The sequence below is a fragment of the Erinaceus europaeus genome, chromosome 6, assembly GCF_950295315.1.
Source record: "Erinaceus europaeus chromosome 6, mEriEur2.1, whole genome shotgun sequence".
Classification (NCBI taxonomy): domain Eukaryota; kingdom Metazoa; phylum Chordata; class Mammalia; order Eulipotyphla; family Erinaceidae; genus Erinaceus; species Erinaceus europaeus.
The window spans coordinates 22,433,021-22,454,824 of NC_080167.1; the positions used below are offsets into that span (position 1 = coordinate 22,433,021).

The 21,804-nt window shown below is 43.0% G+C and overlaps 1 protein-coding gene and 1 gene segment (V, D, J or C); one reads left to right on the top strand and one right to left on the bottom strand.

The window, feature by feature from the left end:
- LOC103118610 (immunoglobulin lambda variable 8-61-like) overlaps nt 1-21,804 on the top strand; it is a 583,882-nt gene that overhangs the window by 138,239 nt on the left and 423,839 nt on the right.
- Nucleotides 5,729-16,107, bottom strand: LOC103118565 (melanoma antigen preferentially expressed in tumors-like). Its single transcript, XM_007528786.2, has 3 exons — nt 15,782-16,107; nt 9,289-9,888; nt 5,729-6,610 (listed from the first exon to the last, which is right to left on the bottom strand). Exons 1-3 carry the CDS (start codon nt 16,072-16,074, stop codon nt 6,034-6,036), a joined length of 1,470 nt encoding a protein of 489 aa, XP_007528848.1. The 5' UTR covers nt 16,075-16,107; the 3' UTR covers nt 5,729-6,033.

Genomic DNA, 21,804 nt, shown 5'->3' on the forward strand with positions numbered 1-21,804 from the left:
TAAGGGGTGCAAGGCTAAGCACTGCAGGGGGAGGACCCTATAGTCTGCCTCTGAGTCCCCCGTGAAGCAAACCTGATTTGCATGGAGGTTGGTGTCGGTCATCAGAACTCTTTGCCGTGAGTTTTCCTCACCTTGGAAATAGTGGCTCTGCCTCCCCTCCCCAAAAGACACCAAGAGCCATATGAGATGCGGGAAGATCAGTTCTATATTTACCCCGTGGGAGGAATCAGGTCAATACTTCTCCCCTCTGATTAATGCCCGCTTATCTCTTGATAAAATTCCTAGCTTTTACCCTCATTTTCCCGCCTCACTTAAATTGTAAAAGGGGAGGAGATGCCGGGAGCCAAGGCCTTAGCTAAGATTCTCATATAGCCGGTGAGAGGACATTCCGACCATTGGAACTGAGATTACCATCTAGCTGTTTGGAAAGTTGCTCACCCACCTCCCTCCCCCACTACCTTAGCAGAACTTCCTCCTTGTTTGTGCTTATATTGCGGCTGCAAAATAAAATTTTCAGAGCTTGATCAGACCTCCTGTCTTGCTCTCTTTCTTCGTGTCTCTTGTCCTTTCCATTCTCTTGCCCCCTACCCTAGGTTTCCATCAATAACCCCTCAGGCCGGGGCAGTGTGCCACCGCTTGGACCCAGCACCTAGCTTTAAGAATGTGACAAACAATGTTTGTTTTGATTTTTCTTCCATTACTTGTACCAGGTATTAATAAATATTTGCCGGGAGTCAGGCAGTGGCACAGCGGGTTAAGCACATGTGGTTCAAAGCACAAGGACCCACGTAAGGATCCCTGTTTGAGCCCCCGGCTCCCCACCTGCAGGGGAGTCGCTTCACAGGTGGTGAAGCAGGTCTACAGGTGTCTATCTTTCTCTCCCCTTCTCTGTCTTCCCCTCCTTTCTCATTTCTCTCTGTCCTATCCAACAACACGACATCAATAGCCACAACAAGAGCAGCAAAAGGGAAAATAAATAAATGTTTAAAAAATTTAAAAAATAAATAAATATTTGCCACCCTAAATGCAACCACTCATGACCAAATCATTCTGATAAATGCTTTCTATAAATTCACAGTATTACTCTCCCTCCTTTATGGTTGAAGAACCTGATACCTAGATCATAGGATTTATCAGTGGGAATACATGAAGGCTTGGCTGTTTGGATGTGGTTAATAGGCATAATTAGCATATGGCATATAACAACATTAACTGTACATATTTAAGGATGGGGGTAGGGGAAAAACTCTTTCTTGTTTGCTGCTCCTGGTTTCTGGTGTCTCAGTCTCACGCTTCTCCCAGATTCTGTGCGTCCTGGGAGATGGTAGATGGAGAATGGACTTGCTGCCAAAGTAACTCATGTTAACTGATTTAACCATGTAGGGTTTTAAGTCTTTTCCTCTGTTATCTATTTCTTCACCATGGTTTGCAAGAACCTAATACATCTGCCAATTTTATAAACTCTTAGGAAAAGGAGCTTTTATTTATTTATTTATCTTAGCATTTTATTTATTTATTTATTCCTTTTTGTTGCCCTTGTTGTAGTTATTATTGTTGTTGTTATTGATGTCACTGTTGTTGATGTAGTCATTGTTAGAGAGGACAGAGAGAAATGGAGAGGGAAGGGGAAGACAGAGAGGGGGAGAGAAAGGTAGACACCTGCAGACCTACTTCACTGCCTGTGAAGCGACTCCTCTGCAGGTGGGGAGCTGGGGGCTCGAACCGGGATCCTTATGCCGGTCCTTGCACTTTGCTCTATGTGCGCTTAACCCACTGCTCAACTCCCAAGAGATTTTTATTTTTATTTATTATTTTTACAATAATCATATCTTTGATCTTCCTCTTGGAGCCTCTATCCACTTTTGGTACTTTTCATCAAACCCCAGAGGTGCAGATTCCATTCTGGAAAAATATGCCTTATGTCTGAAATGCTGAGATCAGTGTACACATCACAAGAAATTAGTTCTTTTTCAGAAGCCCCTTTAAAATTTTTTATTATTGTTATTTATTTGATAGAGACAGTGAAAAATCAAGAGGAAAGGGAGAGATAGAGGAAAAGAGACAAAGACACCTGGCAGCACTACTTCATCACTTGTGAAGCTTTCCCTCTGCAGGTGGCAACTGGGGGCTAGAACCCAGCTCCTTGCTCATTGTAACGTGTGCACCCAACCAGGTGTACCACCACCCGGTTCCCTTGCCAGATCTCTTATCAAACACATCAACAAGGATTTCTGTATGATCTCTTCTCAGAAATGACACTGTGTGACCCACAAATTGGGAGTCCTATTTCTGGTTCCTTGTTGAAAGGCATAGAGTAGGTGACTCGATTGGGGTGGGGGGAGGGCAGGAGGTAATAGCTATAGGAAGAGGAGAGAAAAAGGAACAAGTCCCTGAATGTAGCAAGTTAGAAGTCACTGACACTGAGCAGAGAGTAACCATGGCAACTCGGTGAAAGGCAGTGGCAAAACAAGCAGGGCTGATTTGCTCATACTCAAGGAGACATGTGACTGGAGCTGTGCTCTTGGGCCTTGCTGTGTAGTCTTCTCAGAGACGTCACGAAGTGAGGGGCTAGGGCACCCTAAGGGCAGGATGGTGGAATGGTGGCAGGGAGTTTTCATGTCAACTGGATGTTCACTGCCCACAGGAACTAAAAGGTCTGCTCCCACAGTACTATATCTCTTTTTCATCTAGATGGATTATTCCATACGGCCACTAATATCCACACATCCAACTCCCAATTTTGATAGTCAACTGCTTCCACCTAAGTGTTGTCCCTGGGACTTTTTTTTTTAATATTTATTTTTTGGGTAGAGACAGCCAGAAATTGAGAGAAAGGGGGAGGATAGGGAGACAGACACCTGCAGTTCTGTTTCACCACTTGTGAAGCTTTCCCCCTGCAGGTGGGGACCCGGGGCTTGAACCTGGGTCCTTGCGCACTGTAACATGTGCACTCAACCAGGTGCGCCACCACCCGGCACCCCCTTTTTTTTTTGAGATTCCAAATCTAAGCAATCTCAATGATTCAGTTTTTTTTTTTCTTTTTAAAATGTTTTTATTATTGGATAGAGACAGAGAAGAATTGAGAGAGGAGGGGGAGACAGAGAGACACCTGCAGCCCTGCTCTACCACTCGTGAAGTTATCCCCCTGCAGGGACTTGAACCTGCAACCTTCTGCACTGCAGTGTGTGCACTTAACCAGGTGTGCCACCACCTGGCCCCCAGGTTTTTTTCAATGTTTTTATTTATTAGTGAGAAGGATAGGGTAGGGAAGGGAGGGGAGAGAGAGAGAGAGAGGAAGGAGAACCAGACATCACTCTGGCACATGTGCTGCTGGAGATTGAACTCAGGACCTCTTGAGAGTCCAACCTTTTATCCACTATGCCACCTCCCAGACCACCTCGCTCTCTTTTTTAAAAAAATATTTATTTTCCCTTTTGTTGCCGTCTTTTATTGTTGTTGTAGTTATTGATGTCATTGTTGTTAGATAGGACAGAGAGAAAATGGAGGGAGGAAGGGAAGACAGAGGGGGAGAGAAAGATAGACACCCACAGACCTGCTTCACCGCCTGTGAAGTAACTCCCTTGCAGGTGAGGAGCCAGGGGCTCGAACCTGGATCCTTACACCGGTCCTTGCATTTCGTGCCACATGCACTTAACCTGCTGTGCTACCGCCCGACTCCCCACCTCTTTTAAATATTTTATTTATTTATTAATAAGAGGGATAGGAGGAGAAAGAGAAAGAATCAGACATCACTCTGATGCATGTGCTGCCGAGGATTGAACTCAGGACTCCATTGCTTTTTAAAAAATATTTATTTACTTATTTATTCCCTTTTGTTGCCCTTGTTTATTGTTGTAGTTATTACTGTTGTCATTGTTGTTGGGTAGGACAGAGAGAAATCGAGAGAGGAGTGTAAGACAGAGAGGGGGAGAGAAACATAGACACCTGCAGACCTGTTTCACTGCCTGTGAAGGGATGCCCCTGCAGGTGAGGAGCCAGGGGCTTGAACCAGGACCCTTAACACCAGTCTTTGCGCTTTGCACCATCTGCACTTAACCCACTGCGCTACCATCCAACTCCCAAGAGTCTATTGCTTTATCCACTATGCCACATACCAACCACCACCTCTTTTTTCTTAAGGAGTAATACATTCACAGGGATGAAGTGAGTCTGCCTCAGAGTTACTTCTTTGATAGGGAGAAGGGTCTTATGGGAAAAAAGTCACTTTTCACATTATGACCTCTCTTTCTCATCCCCCCCACCCCCTCCAATGTTTTCCTTATCTCTGAATGAAAAAGCAGCTCAGGTATGGTGAAATCACTCATGCCAAGGTCCTGGCCCTGCAAATAAATGTCCGTTTTTGTTGTCATCTCAGTGGGGCTTCATCCAGGCCTACTTTTTCAGATCAAAAGAGAGAGTGAGGGTTTGGGAGATAGCAGAGCCATTTACACAATGAACCTGAGGCTAAGAGATCTCAGGTTCAATCACAGGAAAGAGAAGGATAGAGAAACAAAGACAGAAAATGAGGAAAAGACACCATAGCACCAGTTTTCCCCAGCGCTATAATACTAGGCCTCCAAACTGGGTCACATGCATAACAATGCAGGTATCCAACCAGGTAAGCTATCTTGCCAGTCCAGAAAGTTCTATTTTTAACATGACATAAATAACAAAAACAAGAACAGCAACAAAAAAACATATGCTTAGTATTTGGCTAGTACTTAGATGTTTTTTAAATTGACCACAGCTTGTTGACATCAAGATGCTAGACCCAACAGGGTTGCAGGCATGCGCTAATGAGGCTCAGTGACTCTCTCATCTTCAGGGTGGCCATCCCCTTCCAGTTCTGGAGGGCTGGCTTGTACACAGTGAAGCATTATCCCCATAAATTCAAATAACAAGGTTGGAGGCTTTGGGCTCATTACAGTACTGAAAAAAGTCTTCAAGTTTAAGGCGTTGGAGTTACCAGTAGAGTTCCTGAAGAAGTTATTCCAGTGATGCTACTGACTACTTATGATGCCCCAGGCTCGAAGGATGAATCTGTCTATACAAAGTCACAAAAGTATGAAGGTAACAACTGCCCCAGTGAAGAACAAAATGAAATGAACCATAAATAGTTCTGTGAACTCATGGGACAGAGCCTAGTCAGGCCTTGACTGTGTAAGCATTATGCATATTTTGTCTCTTTATTTAATCAGTAACTGGAGAGTCCTAACACTTGAACTGGACAATGAGATGCTTGGGAGATACAGTGGATAAAGCAATGGATTCTCAGCCCCCAGTCAGTGTGATGCTCTAGTTCTACTAATAAATAAAAATAATTTTGATACCAACATGAATTCCCTGGGCAGATGGCCTTACCATTTCTCCAGAGCCCTGCCCCACTGGAGAAAGATAAAAACAGACTGGGAGTATGGATCAGCATGCCAACACCCAAGTCCTGCAGAGAAGCAATTACAGAAGCCAGACCTCCCACCTTCTACATCCCATAATAATTCTAAGTCCATTTTCCCAGAGGGATAAAGAATAGGAAAGCTTCCAATGGAGTGGATGGGATGTGGAACTCTGGTGTTGGGAATTGTGTGGAATTGTGTCTCTCTTAGCCAAAGGACTTGTTGATCATAATTAAATCAAGGATAAAAAAAATCCATTAACCATGAAAAAAATAATTTAAAAGGCACACCAGAGAACCATAATAATTTATCCAAGAAGACACAAGATGGTTGATACTGAGGTTTTTTTTTTTTATTACTTTTTAAATTTATGAACATTTTTCTTAACAACTATCCACATGGGAATAACTGACGCAAAGTCCAAATATCCTTGAGAAATCAGTGTTGTTTTCAACACTAAAAGTTGCATGTCTTTAAAGAAACCACCAACTCACTAAATCAACATTGCTCTACCACTTTGCCTCAGTCACAATGAAACTTAAATGTCTGAAACTATGTGTCCTATATTTCTTCAAGAAGCAGTTGTGTCTGGGTTTCAGTATCTGAACACCCAGAATCAAACCTAAGGGAGTGTGTACTGCTAGGCAGGCATGTAACAGGGGCACAGAATGGGCTCTGGGTCATAAAATGTCCTGTCGCCACAGTGAGGACAAGGGTTGGCACTGAACCAGATCATGCCAGGCCTCCCCAAATCCTGCAGCATCTGCTTCAGTCTGGTATGCAGATGAGCGAGTCTGCCCAGGTGAAGGGTACCGCGGGCATCCTCATAACTCTCCAGAGGGGCTGGGTACAGCACGTGACTCAGCTTGCTCATCCTGATGATATGGCACAGCAGGTTCTCCAGAACAGACATGGAGATGGGATTTCCACAGAAGCTAAGGGTGGTGAGCTGTGAGCACTGGCCCAGAGCAGGCAAGATAATAGTGAACACTTCATCCACGATCCCACACTCATCCAGGTCCAGGTCCAGGAGGCTGGCGGAGGCTCTCTCTATCAGAACTTGGAGATACTGAGGATCTACACAGTTCAGGTTGACACCGCTAAGACTCAGGTCTCTCAACTGACTGACATTTAAGTCATGGGACAGATGAAACATGTCTGATTCGGAGAGCAGGCAATTTGTTATTGACAGAGTCTCCAGGGGGCTCTGGAGACACCTGGGGAGAGAGAAGTTTCTTGTAAGTGAAGGAGGTAGTGGGAAGAGGGAGTGGAGATACACCTAGACAACAAGGATAACAGTCCGTGTTACCCAAACCCAAGTCTTCCAGATCAGTCAACCTTCAGGATGCCCATGGTAAGAAGAAGGAAATACTCAAGTCAGCTTGTCATGCTTGAGTGGAGTTCTTTCTCTATCACTTATTTACTGTTAAATAAATTAAACTGTCAACATTCCCTTTGTTATGCCCCCCCATTTTTTGATAAGCAGAGTAATACATTCCCTCATCAGTGGAAATAATGATGGAGAATGAAATGAGAGAATAATGGTAGGTACTCAACAGGAAATAAAATCCATTGTCTCAAACAGGGAAGGGAACAGTAAAAGCTAATTTTGGGAGACGTAACTGGGTATGTTCTTAATATGGGATTCCTTCTGGATGTTGCCCATTACCAGTTCCTCTAAGAGCCCTACAGAACTACTGGGTGACACATAAAGGACTTGACCTGGCAGTAGCTCCTAGGGTTCAACAGACTGATGGAGCTAATTCAGATCACAATGTCATTAGCAAACCATCTATCAGCATTTACACTGAATCACTCCTGTTCTCCCCCCTCTTCCCCTGCCCCATTATCATGAATTTCCTTTTATTTCTAGAGCCTAAAGCAAACTTCTACAGATGGACAGCTAAAGGCAAGTGTACTGGGATAGGTTTACACTATTACAATGGTAAAGTACAGCGCTGAAGGATTTTTTTTTTTGAACTATGGGGGCCCCGGGTGGTGTACATCTCTTATTATCTTATTGGAAGATAGCAAATAGTATAGGAATGACTTCTGCATCCCGTCTATTATCAGTTAGTTGCACAATACATCAAAGGAATTACAAAACAGTTTATACCAACAGAAAGAACAGCATCTCATTAACAAGGTGAACAGAATGGAGAAGGGACATCAGCTAAGGGCTGTGCCAAACATAGTAAGGCCATCGCATTTTTTTTCCAACAAGCGTACAATATTCTGAGGTTTCCTCTCACTAGCATCTCTAAGATGGCATAGGGTTGCAAAAGCTAACAAATCATGTACCTTCTCATTCACATAAGGTAGCTTATTAAGTTATAGCTGAGTGCTCTGGCGCTGGGACTGTGGCATCCACAGACACTGATTAGGGTTTAAGAAGTTACTGATGTTATTAGCTCTGCAGACTAAAGCCATGTGCTTTAGTCTGAAGCAGGCACATGTTTTCAAGGAGGCCTTCAACAAAGGAGTTCAACATAGAGCTCCTGGAGGTGGTGCAGACTGAGGAACTGAGAGGTGAACTGGCTCACACATTGTTCCTCCTTGGCCAGGGTGGTGTGGGAGAACAAGTGGTAGTGGGACAGGAGGAGCCTGTGCAGGTTGCTCATCTGGACCGGGTCGTGTCCCAACAATCTAGCATTAAGTCACTTTCCAAAGGCCAGAAGCCCCTGGCCAGTAAAAGCTGCCTAAGCCACTTTCCTCTCTTACCCACTCTCACCCCCTGTGATGAAGTGAGACCTAACAGAAGGCACCTTTGTTTTGTCAATGCACTGAAATTTTACCTTTCGATAGGCTTTTCCTTCAATGACTTTCTCATGTTATTTTCACTTAAAAAATTTTTTTTACTGTATTTATTTATTGGATAGAGACAGTCAGAAATCAAGAGGGAAGGGGATGATAGAGGGAGAGAGACAGAGAGACACCTGCAACACTGCTTCCCCACTTGCAAAGCTTTCCCCTTGCAGGTGGGACCAGGGACTCAAATCCATGTCCTTGCACATTGTAACATATGTGCTCAACCAGGTGCACCACCACCCGGTCCCTTTATTTTCACTATTAAAAAAAATTTTTTTTTTTATTCCAATGCCCATGTTCAGCATATTCTCACTATCTTTAGATAACGCTTTTCCTTTTGTGGAACTCAGAACACACACTTCTTCACTATTCCATGTCACTCAGAACTAAAACTACTTCTTTTAAAAATTTTTTATTTAGTTTCTTCCTTCCTTTTCTTAGATGGAGACAGCCAAAAATAGGGAAGGAGCTGATAGAGAGAGAAAGAGATAGAGAGACACCTACAGACCTGCTTCACCACTCACAAAGCTTTCTCCCCACAGGTGGAAACCAGGAGCTTGAACCTGGATCCTTGAGCACTGTAATGTGTGCGCTTAACCAGGTGTGTCACTGCCTGTCCCACCCCACCCCCCCATAACTACTTCTCTTGCCATAACATTTTTCATGTGGTGCTGGGGCCCAAACCTGGGTCAATTGCAGGGCACTGCAGACACACTACCAAATGAGTTCTCTTTCCAGCCCAGCTTATCACCTTCTTTAGGAAGATTGCTCAAAGCCACTCTCACCTGACCCAAAAGCTGTTCTAGAAGTCCTTTCTAACATTAGGTTGTCAGAAATGTCATGTCCCATTTTTTTCGATGTTGCAGAAACATGCTATGACTTTGCCAGCAACCCAGCATATCCTAGTTCATACTTCTACCTTGCTGGTTATGGGACAACGTAGTATGGAATAGTGATTAAGAGACTGAGTGGTCCTTCTAGTGACTCGTGCACACTGATACCACTGACGGCTGGCCACACTTTAGATGCCCATTGCTGTCAAGTAAAATGGAAAAGGCTTTGCAGAGAAACCCTCACAGTCTCTTACCTGACTATCTGGCCCAGGCGGCCTTCAAGGAAGGAGATAGAGTCCAAATAGAGTTCCTGAAGGTGTTGCAGACTGAGGAACTGAGAGGTGAAATGGCTCACACATTCCTCCTCCTTTGCCAGGTCGGTGTGGGAGAACAAGTGGATATGGGAGAGGAGGAACCTGCGCAGGTTGATCATCTGGCCTAAGTATGGAGCAAACTTCCCCAGGGTGGACAGTTTCCAGGTGCAATTTACTTCCAGATCCTGGACTGAATTCAGCTGCACCATTCTCAGGATCTTCCTAATGCTTTGCATTGGCACAGCAAAAATCTTCAGTTTCTTACACGACAGGTGGAGTAAGCCTTTCCTCTGCTTGACTTTCCGAAAGAGGTAAGTGAGGGACTTGTCGTTGGCGCCTTCTTTGAGGCAAAGGTCTATAAGCACCTCTATTGAAGCCAAGGGCTGCCTCTGCTCTGTCCCTACTTTTCGTCTCTTTCTCAGAGGTTGGACCACCTCTGGCTCCAAAAATGAATACACACTGATCCTGGATCCAGACCACACACTCCAAAAGTCCTGATGAGCATTCTTCCGTAAATCCAACACTTTTAGTTTCCACCTCCTACAGAGGAAAATAGGAAACGATTAAGTAACTTCAAGATTAGTATGGTGTGTGGCCTGTTCCCTGGTGATTGACTTCCACCATCCTGGGCTCCACACCCGTCATTGTGCCCTGCTTGCTGTATGTGCGCCCCATAATTCCTGGGCCTGTTCTGTCATGTGACCTCTGCCATTACAGGCACCTCACAGTCCCTGTGTCCTGCACCCAGACCCCCACTGTAAGACCTCTGACCTCTGCTGGCCCACACACTCTACTGACCTCATCCAGGTTGGCCTAATACCTTTCACCTACTGTTAGTACATTTGGACCCCACTGCACATCCTCTGCTGGCCTGACCCAAATGCCACTGCTATGTCCAGATCTGATCCAACTGTGTGGCATGCCATTCATGGGCCCAGAGCCAGCCTCACATTATTGATTGGCCTGGCCATGCACCTTGCCATTCCTGTGCTCCCCGTCAAGGAGGTCCCACTGTGCTACTTTTGGGCACGCTGACCAATCCAGGAACCCCTCTATCCCTACTCCAGGGCTGGTGACCACCTCCTTACATCTCCCTATTTACTCATTTTGGAAAATGCTATTATTTCATCCAGTATGTGTTCTTCCCCTCTTTCTTCTTATGTCAGGCCAATGATTCAGATGTTGCTCCTTTCTAGGTCATCACATGTGTCTCTGGTATTGTTTTCTGATTAGTTACAAGTGTGCTGAACACCCTAGGGAATCCTTTCAACTGCCCTAGGCCTGCCTGGCGCCTCTCTGTGTGTCCCACCCAGCTGCCCATCACCAGCAATTCATCATTGGAACCTCTGTACAACCTGGCATATGTCAGCACCAGGTAGAATGGAGAGGCAAAAGAAACCCACTCCAACAATAAAGACAAATGCCCAGAAAAAAGCTCTAATAAGTCAGAAACTAACAAAATATTTGGTGTAGACCCTCATTCACATGATTGTCACTCAAATGGGAAATCTCCTGGAAGAAAAACACAGCAGAAATGAAAAAAACAACAGATGAGACTCATAGAAAGAATAGGAGCCAAATCCAAGAGAAAGTAAGGAACTAAATACCAAAACAGATTAATATTTGACTTAGCCAAAGTAAGTGCCAATAATGCCAAATAAAACAATGCTATAGTCAAGCCAAAGTATACAACGGCTGAGCAAACTCAGACAAGAGTCAAACTACCTGACAGGTTTTAAGGACTTGCAAAGCTAACAATGCAGACAAGGAAAAAAAAAAAAATCCAAAAGTCTCAAGATAAAGGAGAAACTAAGAAAAGAAAGACAGATCTAGAAAAGGGGTTGTAAGAGACACTGAAAACAGCACCAGAGTCACCCGGAAAAGAGCAACATCTAAATCACTGGCCTGACATAAGACGAAACAGGGAGAGCACATCCTGGATGAAATTAATAGCACTTTCCAAAATGAGTAAATAGGGGGGGGTGTAAATAAATAAATAAATAAATAACAGATCAGAGAATAATGCCAGAGATATAAACACCAACTCTGCGGGATCTTCACATCAAAGACATATTTGGGGATATGAGACATTCCTCAAGGTTGAGCCTACTATAGCAAGACTACTGCCAACATTATAGTTAACGGTAAAAAACTAAAAGCTTTCCTTCTTAAGTCAGGTACAAGGTAGCAGTGTCCACTATCACTACTACTATTCAATACAGTCTCGAAAGTCCTAACTATAGCAATTAAGCAAGAGAAAGGAATGAAAGGAATGTACACTGGAAAAGAAGAGGTTAAAAACTGTCACTATGGGGCCAGGCAGTAGTGTAGCGGGTTAAGTGCACACGTGGTGCAAGGCACAATGACAGGCGTAAGGACCCCAGTTCGAGCCCCAGGTTCCCCACCCGCAGGGGAGTCACTTCACAGGTAGTGAAGCAGGTCTGCAGGTGTCTATCTTTCTCTCCCCCTCTGTCTTCCCCTCCTCTCTCCACTTCTCTCTCTGTCCTATCCAACAACGAACGACATCAACAACAACAATAATAACCACAACAAGGCTACAACAACAAGGGCAACAAAGGGGGGAAAATGTCCTCCAGGAGCAGTGGATTCATGGTGCAGGCACTGAGTCCCAGCAATAACTCTGGAGGCAAAAACAACAACAACAACAACAACAAAAAAAAACTGTCACTATTTGAAGTTGATGATAGTATACACAGAAAATTCTAAGGAATACAACAGGAAATTCCTAGAAATTAAGCAATAAAATAAGGTTACAGGTTAAAAAATTAATATATAAAAACTAGTGGCATTCATCATAAGTAAGCCCCCATACCTATGGACATCTAATTTTAGACAAGAGGCCCCAATACATTATTAAGTGGATAAAGGAGCCAGATGATGGAGAAGATGGAGCCAGAAATGGAGAAAATAAGTCAGAGCTGAGCAGTGCTCTGGTGAACAACAATAGAAATCATTTCCTGGGAGTCAAGCGGTAGCGCAGCGGGTTAAGCGCAAAGCACAAGGATCCTGGTTCAAACCTCCTGCTCCCCACCTGCAAGGGAGTCGCTTCACAAGGCGGTTAAGCAGGTCTGCAGGTGTCTATCTTTCTCTCCCCCTCTGTCTTTCCTCCTCTCTCCATTTCTCTCTGTCCTATCCAACAATGACGACATCAGTAACAACAACAAAAATAACTACAATAATAAAACAACAAGGGCAACAAAAGGGAATAAAGAATTAAAAAATAAAACATTTCCCAAATGGTGTTGGGAAAAATTGGCTTAAAACATGCAGAAGAATGAAACTGTAGTTACATCATACCATGCAAAAAAGTAGACTCCATTCAAATGGATCAAAGGTTGGATATTAGTTCAGAAACCATCAGTATTTAGAAGAAGAAGAAGAAGAAAAAAAAAAACTTTGGCAGGATGTTGAGAATGTTTTATTGACAGTTAACACAAGGAAAGCTGTGCCATGTGTACATAATTAGCATAGGGCTGACAATCAGCATAGGAAGCAAACTTGAGGAATCATGGGGACTGGAAGTTATTTAAGGAATGGTCTGGTGCAAACAGGTCCTTTCTGACTGTTGCTCTTCCTCTGGTCTTGTCTTCTCCCATCATAGAAGCTGAATGCTCGTGAACAAATATTGAAGGAGACAAGGACTCATGGCTCATGCCACAGGGCTGGCTAGTCTTTTCTCTCTTGCTTATTTTTCCCACCACAGTTTTTTTTTTTCTTTACTAGGGGGTTAATGTTTTACATTCAACAGTAAATACAATAGTTTGTACATGCATAACATTTCTCGGTTTTCAACACAACAATACAACCCCCAAGTAGGTCCTCTGTCATCCTTTTTTGGACCTGTACTCTCCTCCCACCCACCCCAGAGTCTTTGGTCCAATACACCAACTCCAGTTTAGGTTCTACTTGTGTTTTCTTTTCTGATCTTGTTCTTCAACTTCTGCCTGAGAGTGAGATCATCCTATATTCATCCTTCTGTTTCTGACTTATTTCACTTAACATGATTTCTTCAAGCTGCATCTAAGATGGGCTGAAAACCCCACCACAGTTCTTAAGAACCTAATAAAACAGCTGTATTTATAAACCCACAGAAAAAAAAAAGCCATTCTTTATTTTTACAGCAGCAGACCTCTTTTCAATGTTAGCTTTAACAACATTTCCAAAGACTCAAATCCAATCACAAGGAAAACAAAAGCAAAAATAAACCAGTGAGACTACATCAAGCTGAAATGTTTCTGCACAGAAATAGGAATCATTACCAAAACAGAGAGATTCCTCCTGAATTAGGAGATCTTTACATGTCACACATCAAAGGGCTAACAACCAAAATTTATACAGAACTTGCCAAACTCAGCAACGTTAACAACAGCACAAACAACAAATGACCCCATCCAAAAATGGGAAGAGAATTTAGATATAATCTTTACCAAAAAAGAGATCTAAAGGCTCCAACGGACATAAAAATGTTCAAAGTCACTGGCTGGCTGAAATTTGCAAATAGAGACAACAATAAGATACCATTTGATACCTGTGAGAATATCATACACTAAAAAGGACAGTGACAAATTTGTCAGTATGTGGAGAAAAAGGAACCCTTTTGCACTGCTAGTGGGAATTCAAGTTGATCCAATCTCTATGGAAAACAGTCTATAGAGATTTCTCAAAATATAAGAAATGAACCTATCCTAACCCTGCAATTCCTCTTCTGGGCATATATCCCAAGGAAACAAACACACCCATCAGAAGAAATCTATGTATACCTATAGTCACAGCAGCATAATTTGTAATAGCCCAATTTTGGAAGCAACCTAGATGTTTAATGACATATGAATGGATAAGAAAGGTGTGATCTACATATACACAATGGAATACTCTGCTTTTAAAAAGGATGAAGTCATCTCATTTGTTTCACCTTGTATGGAACTTGAAAGCACTGTGTTAAGTGAGATAAGACAAAAGAAAGAAAGAAAAAAGGGACAAATACTAGATGAAATACAAGGTGAAACTTAAGAAACAAGGTAAATTCAAAGCAAAGCTTAAACTGGGTGGAGTATACAGTACCAAAAGACTCTGATGAAGGAAGGTTTGGGAGGGTGTGGAAAGAGCCTCGGGGTATTGATGTACCCATGTATCAAGTCATATTGCAAACCAATAACCCATCAATTAAAAAAAAATCAGTAAGGAGTTTGAGGCCAGTGGTATCCTATATATAAGATGTCTAGAGTTAGCTGGCCCTTCCTTTACTTTTCTCTCTTATTCCTTTCCATTTAAAAAAAAAAATCTATTTTCACCAGAGCATTTTCAGCTCTAGTTTATGGTGGTACATGTGGCTGAATGTGAAATCTTGAAGCCTCAGACATGAGAAAGCCTTTCATATAACTATTAGGCTGCCTCCCACCCCCAGGCTATGAATTAAATAAAAGGATGGGTTAAGGGGGGGGGGGTAAAGTCAAGGAGTTTCATATTTAATTTGTGTTCAAGAACTCTCTGCTATAGCTTATACCTGTTACCAAATGACATGTATTTGTCTGAAAGATAATTATAGTGATTCTGCTCATATGTGCTATAGACAAAATTAAAACACATGAACTTTTTTTTGTTTGTTTGTTTTGCCTCCTGGGTTGCTGCTGGGGCTCTATGAATCAATCCACTGTTCCTGGTAACCATTTTTCCTTTCTTTCCATTTTATTTGAGAGGACAGAGAGAAATTGAGAGGGGAGGGGGAGATAATAGGGAGGGAGGGATAGACACCTGCAGATCTGGTTCACCACTTGTGAAGCATGCCCCTTCAGGGGAGCAGGGGCTCAAAGCCAGATCCTTGTGCTTAGTACTAGAAGGTGTCCTTAAATGGGTGTGCCACCACCCAGCCCCCAAAACACATGAACTTGTTGAAAAAAAAAAAAACACACCAAACTGTTTCTAAACCTCTGTGAAAACTATAATGGTTATCTTGAGGGGGTGAGGTTGGGGAAGGGAGACACAGAACTGTGGTAGTGATACCGTGGAGCTACCCCTGTGTGATCTTATAAACCATTATTACATCACTGATTTAAAAGAAAGAAAAACCGAGTAGGGAATAAGACTATCAGGCTTGAAATCCAGGCAAGAAGCAGACATCTAACCTGCACTTTTACTCCACACCTTTCTCAGCTGCTCCTTGTGCTTCTGGGATCCCTCCTGCTGCCCCACATCCAATATCTTTAAGATAAAGATCAGAAAGGGGTGGGTACATGTTCCTTCAGTTACATTTGCATCGCGGTTTAGTGCTACATGTCTGGGAGCCCAATGACCTAGCAGTGGTCCCCCAAAAATGGTGCACCACTGACCTGTGGCCTCCCCGATGGTCCCGTCCTACTCAATTCCAGCTCCATCACCTTTGCACTTGCAAGTCTCTAAAAGGCTACCCCCTTACCTGGGGCGGACATCCTGGATAAGCAGGACATCAAGTCCATCAAGTGCAGCTTGGAAAGTCTCTTGGTGAGGCTGCTGGTCCTTCATCAGAGCCCCCAGAGGGAGACAGGCAAAGGGCCAGGCCTGTACCATTGCTTTCAGGACCTCAATGTGTCTTCCGGCAAAGGCTGCAGTGAACAGTGGCGGGAAAAGCTCCGTGGGCAGCATATCCAAAGAGGCGATGGCCAAGGCCTTGTTCCTCAGCAGGCTCTGACCTGCCAGTTCCAAGAGACTGGGGGCACCCAGCATGCTCATCCTGAAGAATCCGCTCCAAAATGAATCCTGAGAAAACAACCAGAGAGCAAGACATACTTCTGGGTCTGAGTACAAACCCTCCAGCCTCCAAAGAAAACCAACTCAGGACTAAAGTCACTGCTCTGATAATAGTCAGGGAGTCCCATTTGCCCCAAGTCACACAAAGCCCCAGGACAGCAATAAATCTATCTTAAGTATTTCGTAACAGCTATGGCCCTGTTTCTATTCCTTACCTTCCCCCCCCAAAAAAAAAGCAAAACTAACTCGTATAAACACGGAATTAGAAAAATTGACACTGTAAATTATATTTTAGAATGCAATATATAGGAAAGTATCATCATAAAGAGGGTTATCTCAAGATGCTCGCTCTATTTATCAAGATATGGGCAGATGAATGGATCCAAGACCTCCACACTTACCAAAGAAAGACACATAATGCCAAAATTCTTTAGTCTATCGAAAACAGGGTGAAATAATCAAATGCAGCTAAGCCAAACCCCCACATTTTAAACACAACAATGAAGAGGTTGGGGAACAGATTTTATATCTCCACATTCTCCTGCCTCTTCTCTTGGTCCAGTCAAATAAAGTTTTCTTTTTCTTCCTGCCTTTTTTGTTTGTTTGTTTTAGATTTAGTTCTCTGTGGGCATCAAGCTGAAAGGGGCCACCCTCCAGTCACAGGGAACCACTTCAGTCCAAGCAAGTCCAGGTCTTTTAGGATCCTCCTGAAATTCCAATGTCCAGTTTAAGTATTATCTTATTACTACCGAACCTCCAGTTAATCCTGACTGGACTTTGGATGTTCTCCATACTTAAATGTCTGTTCATTCACAACAGAAAAAAAAAAGGAAACAACAAATCTCAAGTATAACTACCCAATTGTTCCAGTTAAGAGAGCTTTCCACACAGTGGGGTAACCCCCTCCAAAACAACAACAACAACAAAAAACCACAAATAAAATTTCTAGGGAACAAACTGTCATTTACACTTTCTATTAAATAAAACAGCCAAATAATGTTCAACAATGGAGAAACAGAAGTATGACTAGTCCTCCAGAATTTCAAGGTCAAGACTTTTCCAAAGGACAAAAGAAAGTCAGAAGGAAGTAGCTGGTTTTCCTATAAGGATGAAAGCAAAGTAAACATAAGAATGTATTTTGCTTTTGCTTGGGGGCATTCAAAGAGTTTGTCTTGATGAATCTGAGAAATTAAAATGGGAGTGGATAAAAGAAATACATGTGTGTGTGTATTATTATTATTATTTTTTTGCCACGAGGGTTATTGCTGGGCCTGTGTCTGCATGACAACTGCACCATTCCTGGCAGCCATTTTTCTCCTTTTTCTTTCTGATACCAATACAGGAGGTGGGGTGAGAGACTACAAGTAATCATAGGATGATGGGGAGGGGTCTTGAACCGTGGGCCTCACACATGTGTGTTCTACTGGGTGCACCACTGTATAGTCCCTTAATTACTTTTTCCACTTAGATGTCAGGGAGAGAGAAAAAACCAGAACATCACTCCGGCATGTGCAAAGGTAAGGATCAAACACAGGATCTCATGCTTGAGAGTCCAATGCTCTATTCACTATATCCCAAGCCCATCACAGGACAGAGATTCCATCTCTCTCTTGAGAAGTAAAGGTCTGAAAACTGGGTTAAAATGAAAACATGTGGGCAGAGAACTTGAATACCTGAGGCTCTTAAGTTGGAGATTCACCCCTCTCCCCACTATATATGAGAGCTGTAGAGAGAAATCAAAGTGTGCCAAATGCATAGATCTTCGTTTTCTAAGAAGCTGCTACCAGGTCTTTTTTTTTTTTTTTTTTTTTTAAGCCAAGAAATTCTCTTCTATATCCAATTCATCAGGACCAGACATTTCCCAGAGGCATTTATCCACTACCATGACCTTCAGAAGCTCCTTTCTCAAGTCTATGTTTATAACCAGTACTATTATCTTCTTATCTTGGAAAACAACTAAATTATAAATGTAGTTCAAGAAGTCCCTTCTGTTCCCACCCTAAGTTTCGCAGTTAGACAGAACACCTTAAGGCACATAAATAAAACTTTTTCTCCTCTATATTAAGCAAGATGCACAAATACTAACACTGATATCTCCAGATCTTTTACCAAATCAGAAGCCATGCTTTATACTAACCGATCTGCCAGGTGTAGGAACAATTTTCATGCTGTGCCAGATCACACACTGGCTCTCCCAAAGTCTCAGAATACAGAGAGAGAGAAAGAGAGAAAGAGAGAGTGCGAAAACCTCTCTGCTCAAAGAATTCTCTAGGCTATACTTCATTCCTGTATTGTGACGTCTAAACAATTTTTTTTTCTTCATAGCATTTTTTTAAAGATATTTACTTATTCCCTTTTGTTGCCCTTGTTGTTTGACTGTTGTAGTTATTATTGTTGTCATTGTTGTTGGATAGGACAGAGAGAAATGGAGAGAGGAGGGGAAGACAGAGGGGGAAGAGAAAGACACCTGCAGACCTGCTTCACTGCCTATGAAGTGATTCCCCTGCAGGTGGGGAACTGGGGGCTCCAACTGGGATCCTTACGCTTTATGCCATATGCACTTAACCCGCTGCGCTACCGCCCAACTCCTGTCTAAACAATTCTTACATCCCACTAATTAGAAGACTGGGGTTCTTTAAAGGATGTTTTCTATTTTGCTCTCTTCCTGGAGTCTGCTTTTCCCAAATTTCTACCACTCTAATAGTAGCTTTAGCATGAAATAAGGTTCAGTAGGAATGAGGCTCTATAGACATTGTAATCCATAAGCAAACACCCTTAGTTAACAGCTGCAGGAGACTGAGGTTACTAACAAAACTGTAAATTTCCTTAGTTATTGGGTGGCCACTGGGCACAGAGGTGGTGTTGGCACTTTTTGCAACCTTCAAACATCATCTGAAAAATCACACCCAGAAGATAACCAACCACCTTAGTTCTCACAAAGTTTTAGGAACAGAAACAGTTTGTTTGCTGCTGCTTCTCCTTCTTTTTGCAGCTTCATGTATACAAATTCTCTAGACTCCACATTATGAGTGAAACCATCTGATAGCTGTCGTTAATTTAGTTTTTAACCTGAGGGATATAAGACTCAACAGAGATAAGAAACTCCCTGGATCTACACCAGCAATAACCAGTAAATACCCTCATGAGACAGACATAGGGATCCAGAGAACCACAAAGAAACCTACATTTAAAGTAGCTATCTGAGTGTCCCTGATCATTTTTTTTTTTAATTTCATACTATTATTTTGTTCCCACACTGGCAGGATTTCACCACTCCCAGAAGATTCCTTTTGTCTCCTCCCCTGAAGATAAGGGGTGACACAGCAGAAACATCAAAGTATGTATTACATCAAAGTAAAAGACTCTGGGGTGGGGGGGAGGGTTCAGGTCTTGGAACCTGATGGCAGAGGAAGACCTAGTGAGGGGTTGAACTGTAATGTGGAAAACTGGGAAATGTTACACATGTACAAACCATTTGACTGTTGACTGTAAACTATTAATCCCCCAATAAATAAAATAAAATAATAAAAAAAGAAACAGAGCAGTTTCCCAATTTATGAAGCTTCCCTTTTACAAGGTGGTCTCATATAGTATTCAGGGCTCCAACTGGGGCACTCACACAGGACAAAGAGCTTTAGAAAAGCTTTACTGGGTGAACTATTTCCCAGGCCCCCAGCCCCCTCAAGCTCCTAACATAACATCCTTAACATAACATCCCTGCCTTCACATAAAAATAGCAGACAGTATTCCTAAACTCCTGAGTCCCTATATGAAAAAGAAAAGTGTACCCACAATTGACCATTAACTACCTTGCTTAGTAGTTCTAGTGACCTTTCTATTTTTTTAAATTTATATTTATTTATTTACTTCCTCTTTTTTGCCCTTTTTTTTTTTGTTGTTGTTGTTATAGTTATTATTGTTGTTATTGATGTCGTCATAGTTAGGACAGAGGGAAATGGAGTGAGGAGGGGAAAACAGTGAGGAGGAAAGAAAGATAGACACCTGCAGACCTGCTTCACCACCTGTGAAGTGGCTCCCCTGCAGATGAGGAGCCGGGGGCTCGAACCAGGATCCTTATGAAGGTCCTTGCGCTTTGCGCCACGTGTGCTTAACCCGCTGTGCTACCACACAAGCACAAGGGCACACAACTATAGAACCTTTCATCATTCTTTGGTCTCATGAAGCTGCTTTAAAACTTAGGTGCCCAAGATAAGGGACAATGGATTGGCTCCCAAGGAAGGAAGTGCTGGGAAACTGAGGAACAACAAAAGGAGTAAATGACTGGCAGGCTAATTCATAATTCGAGCAAGTTGAAACTGGAAAGCCAACCAACAGATCATCTCTAATTCAAACTGCTTACCAAAGCATTTTCAAGTGACTAGACTCAGACAATGGTGCCACTGCAAAAGTTTGTACCACTTTTTCATTTTTTTTTTTAAATGGTAGAAATAGAGAAGGAGAGAAAGGGAGAGGAAGAGAGACACCTGCAGTACAGCTCCAGCTCTTATAAAATTTCCCCAAGAGGGAACCAGGGACTTGAACCCAGGTCTTCACATATAGTGATGTGTGTGTTCTACCAGGTGTGCCACTGCTGGGCCCCAAAGCTGGGAATCTATGAGGCTACCCAGACCTCATTTACCAACTCAGGTCAAGAGTCCAAACTCTCAGTCACTTGGGCAACAAGTGAAATTTTCCTTCTGATTCCTACCATATAAGCCAGTTCTCTATTGCCATACAATGCACCTTTTATTACCCAGCTAGCATCTGTCCGTTGTTTGGAGAGCAGCTGTTTTCTCCCACAGGCAGATGCCTTGGCAGTCAGGAACGGTAATCTTTCAATAAGAACCTGGGTCTGGCTTTACAAATTAAAAGTGTGCAGGGGAATTCTGTCTCCAGGGGATTGCAGACTCACCCAATTTTGGGTAAAAGACTCAAGTTTTCAGGTCACAGCATTCAGGTGAAGGATTTAAAAAAAAATTATATTGGGGGTCAGGCAGTAGTAGCACAGCAGGTTAAGCGCACATGGCATGAAGCTTAAGGGCAAGCATAAGGATCCCGGTTCAAGTGCCCAGTCCCCACCTGCAGGGGGTTGCTTCATGTGCAGTGAAGCAGGTCTGCAGGTGTGTGTCTTTCCTCCTCTCTCGATTTTTCTCTTTAGACAACAGCAACAATGACAGCAATAACTAACAAAAACAACAAGGGTAACAACGGCAACAAAAATTGGGAAAACTGGCCTCCAGGAGCAGTGGATTCAGTGCAGGCACCTAGCCCCAGAAATAACACTGGAGGCAAAAAAATATAATAATAATTTGGTAGAGACAAAAATCGAGAGGGAAGGGGGAGATGAGAGGGAGGGAGGGGAGGAGAGGGAGAGAGAGAGAGTTGGACAGACACCTACAGCACTGCTTCACCACTTGTTAAGCTTTCTCCCTGCAGGTGGGGACAAGGGGCTTGAACCTAGGTCCTTGTGTGCTGTTACATGTATGCTCAACTAGATGCACCACCACCTGGCCTCTAAGGTGAAGGCTTTGATAGATGTAATTCATTAGTGGTCTGGTAATTTCAGTTGAGTGTTCAGCAGTACACAAAGCTGACTGACAATCTCACAAGAGATCTGGGGCAAACAGGAAAACTGCAGTAGTCCCAAGTTTGGGAACAGGAAGTTTCTCTAACACCCCAACTTTGAAGAGTCTCCAAGAAGGCAGGAGGGAT

Excerpts from the sequence above, each read along its gene's own strand:
- LOC103118565 (XM_007528786.2), bottom strand. The coding sequence starts at position 16,074 with ATGAGCATGCTGGGTGCCCCCAGTCTCTTGGAACTGGCAGGTCAGAGC. Across the intron at positions 9,889-15,781 it reads ATCCAGGATGTCCGCCCCAG|GAGGTGGAAACTAAAAGTGT; the intron begins GTAAGGGGGTAG and ends TTTCCTCTGTAG. Across the intron at positions 6,611-9,288 it reads CGCCTGGGCCAGATAGTCAG|GTGTCTCCAGAGCCCCCTGG; the intron begins GTAAGAGACTGT and ends CTCTCTCCCCAG.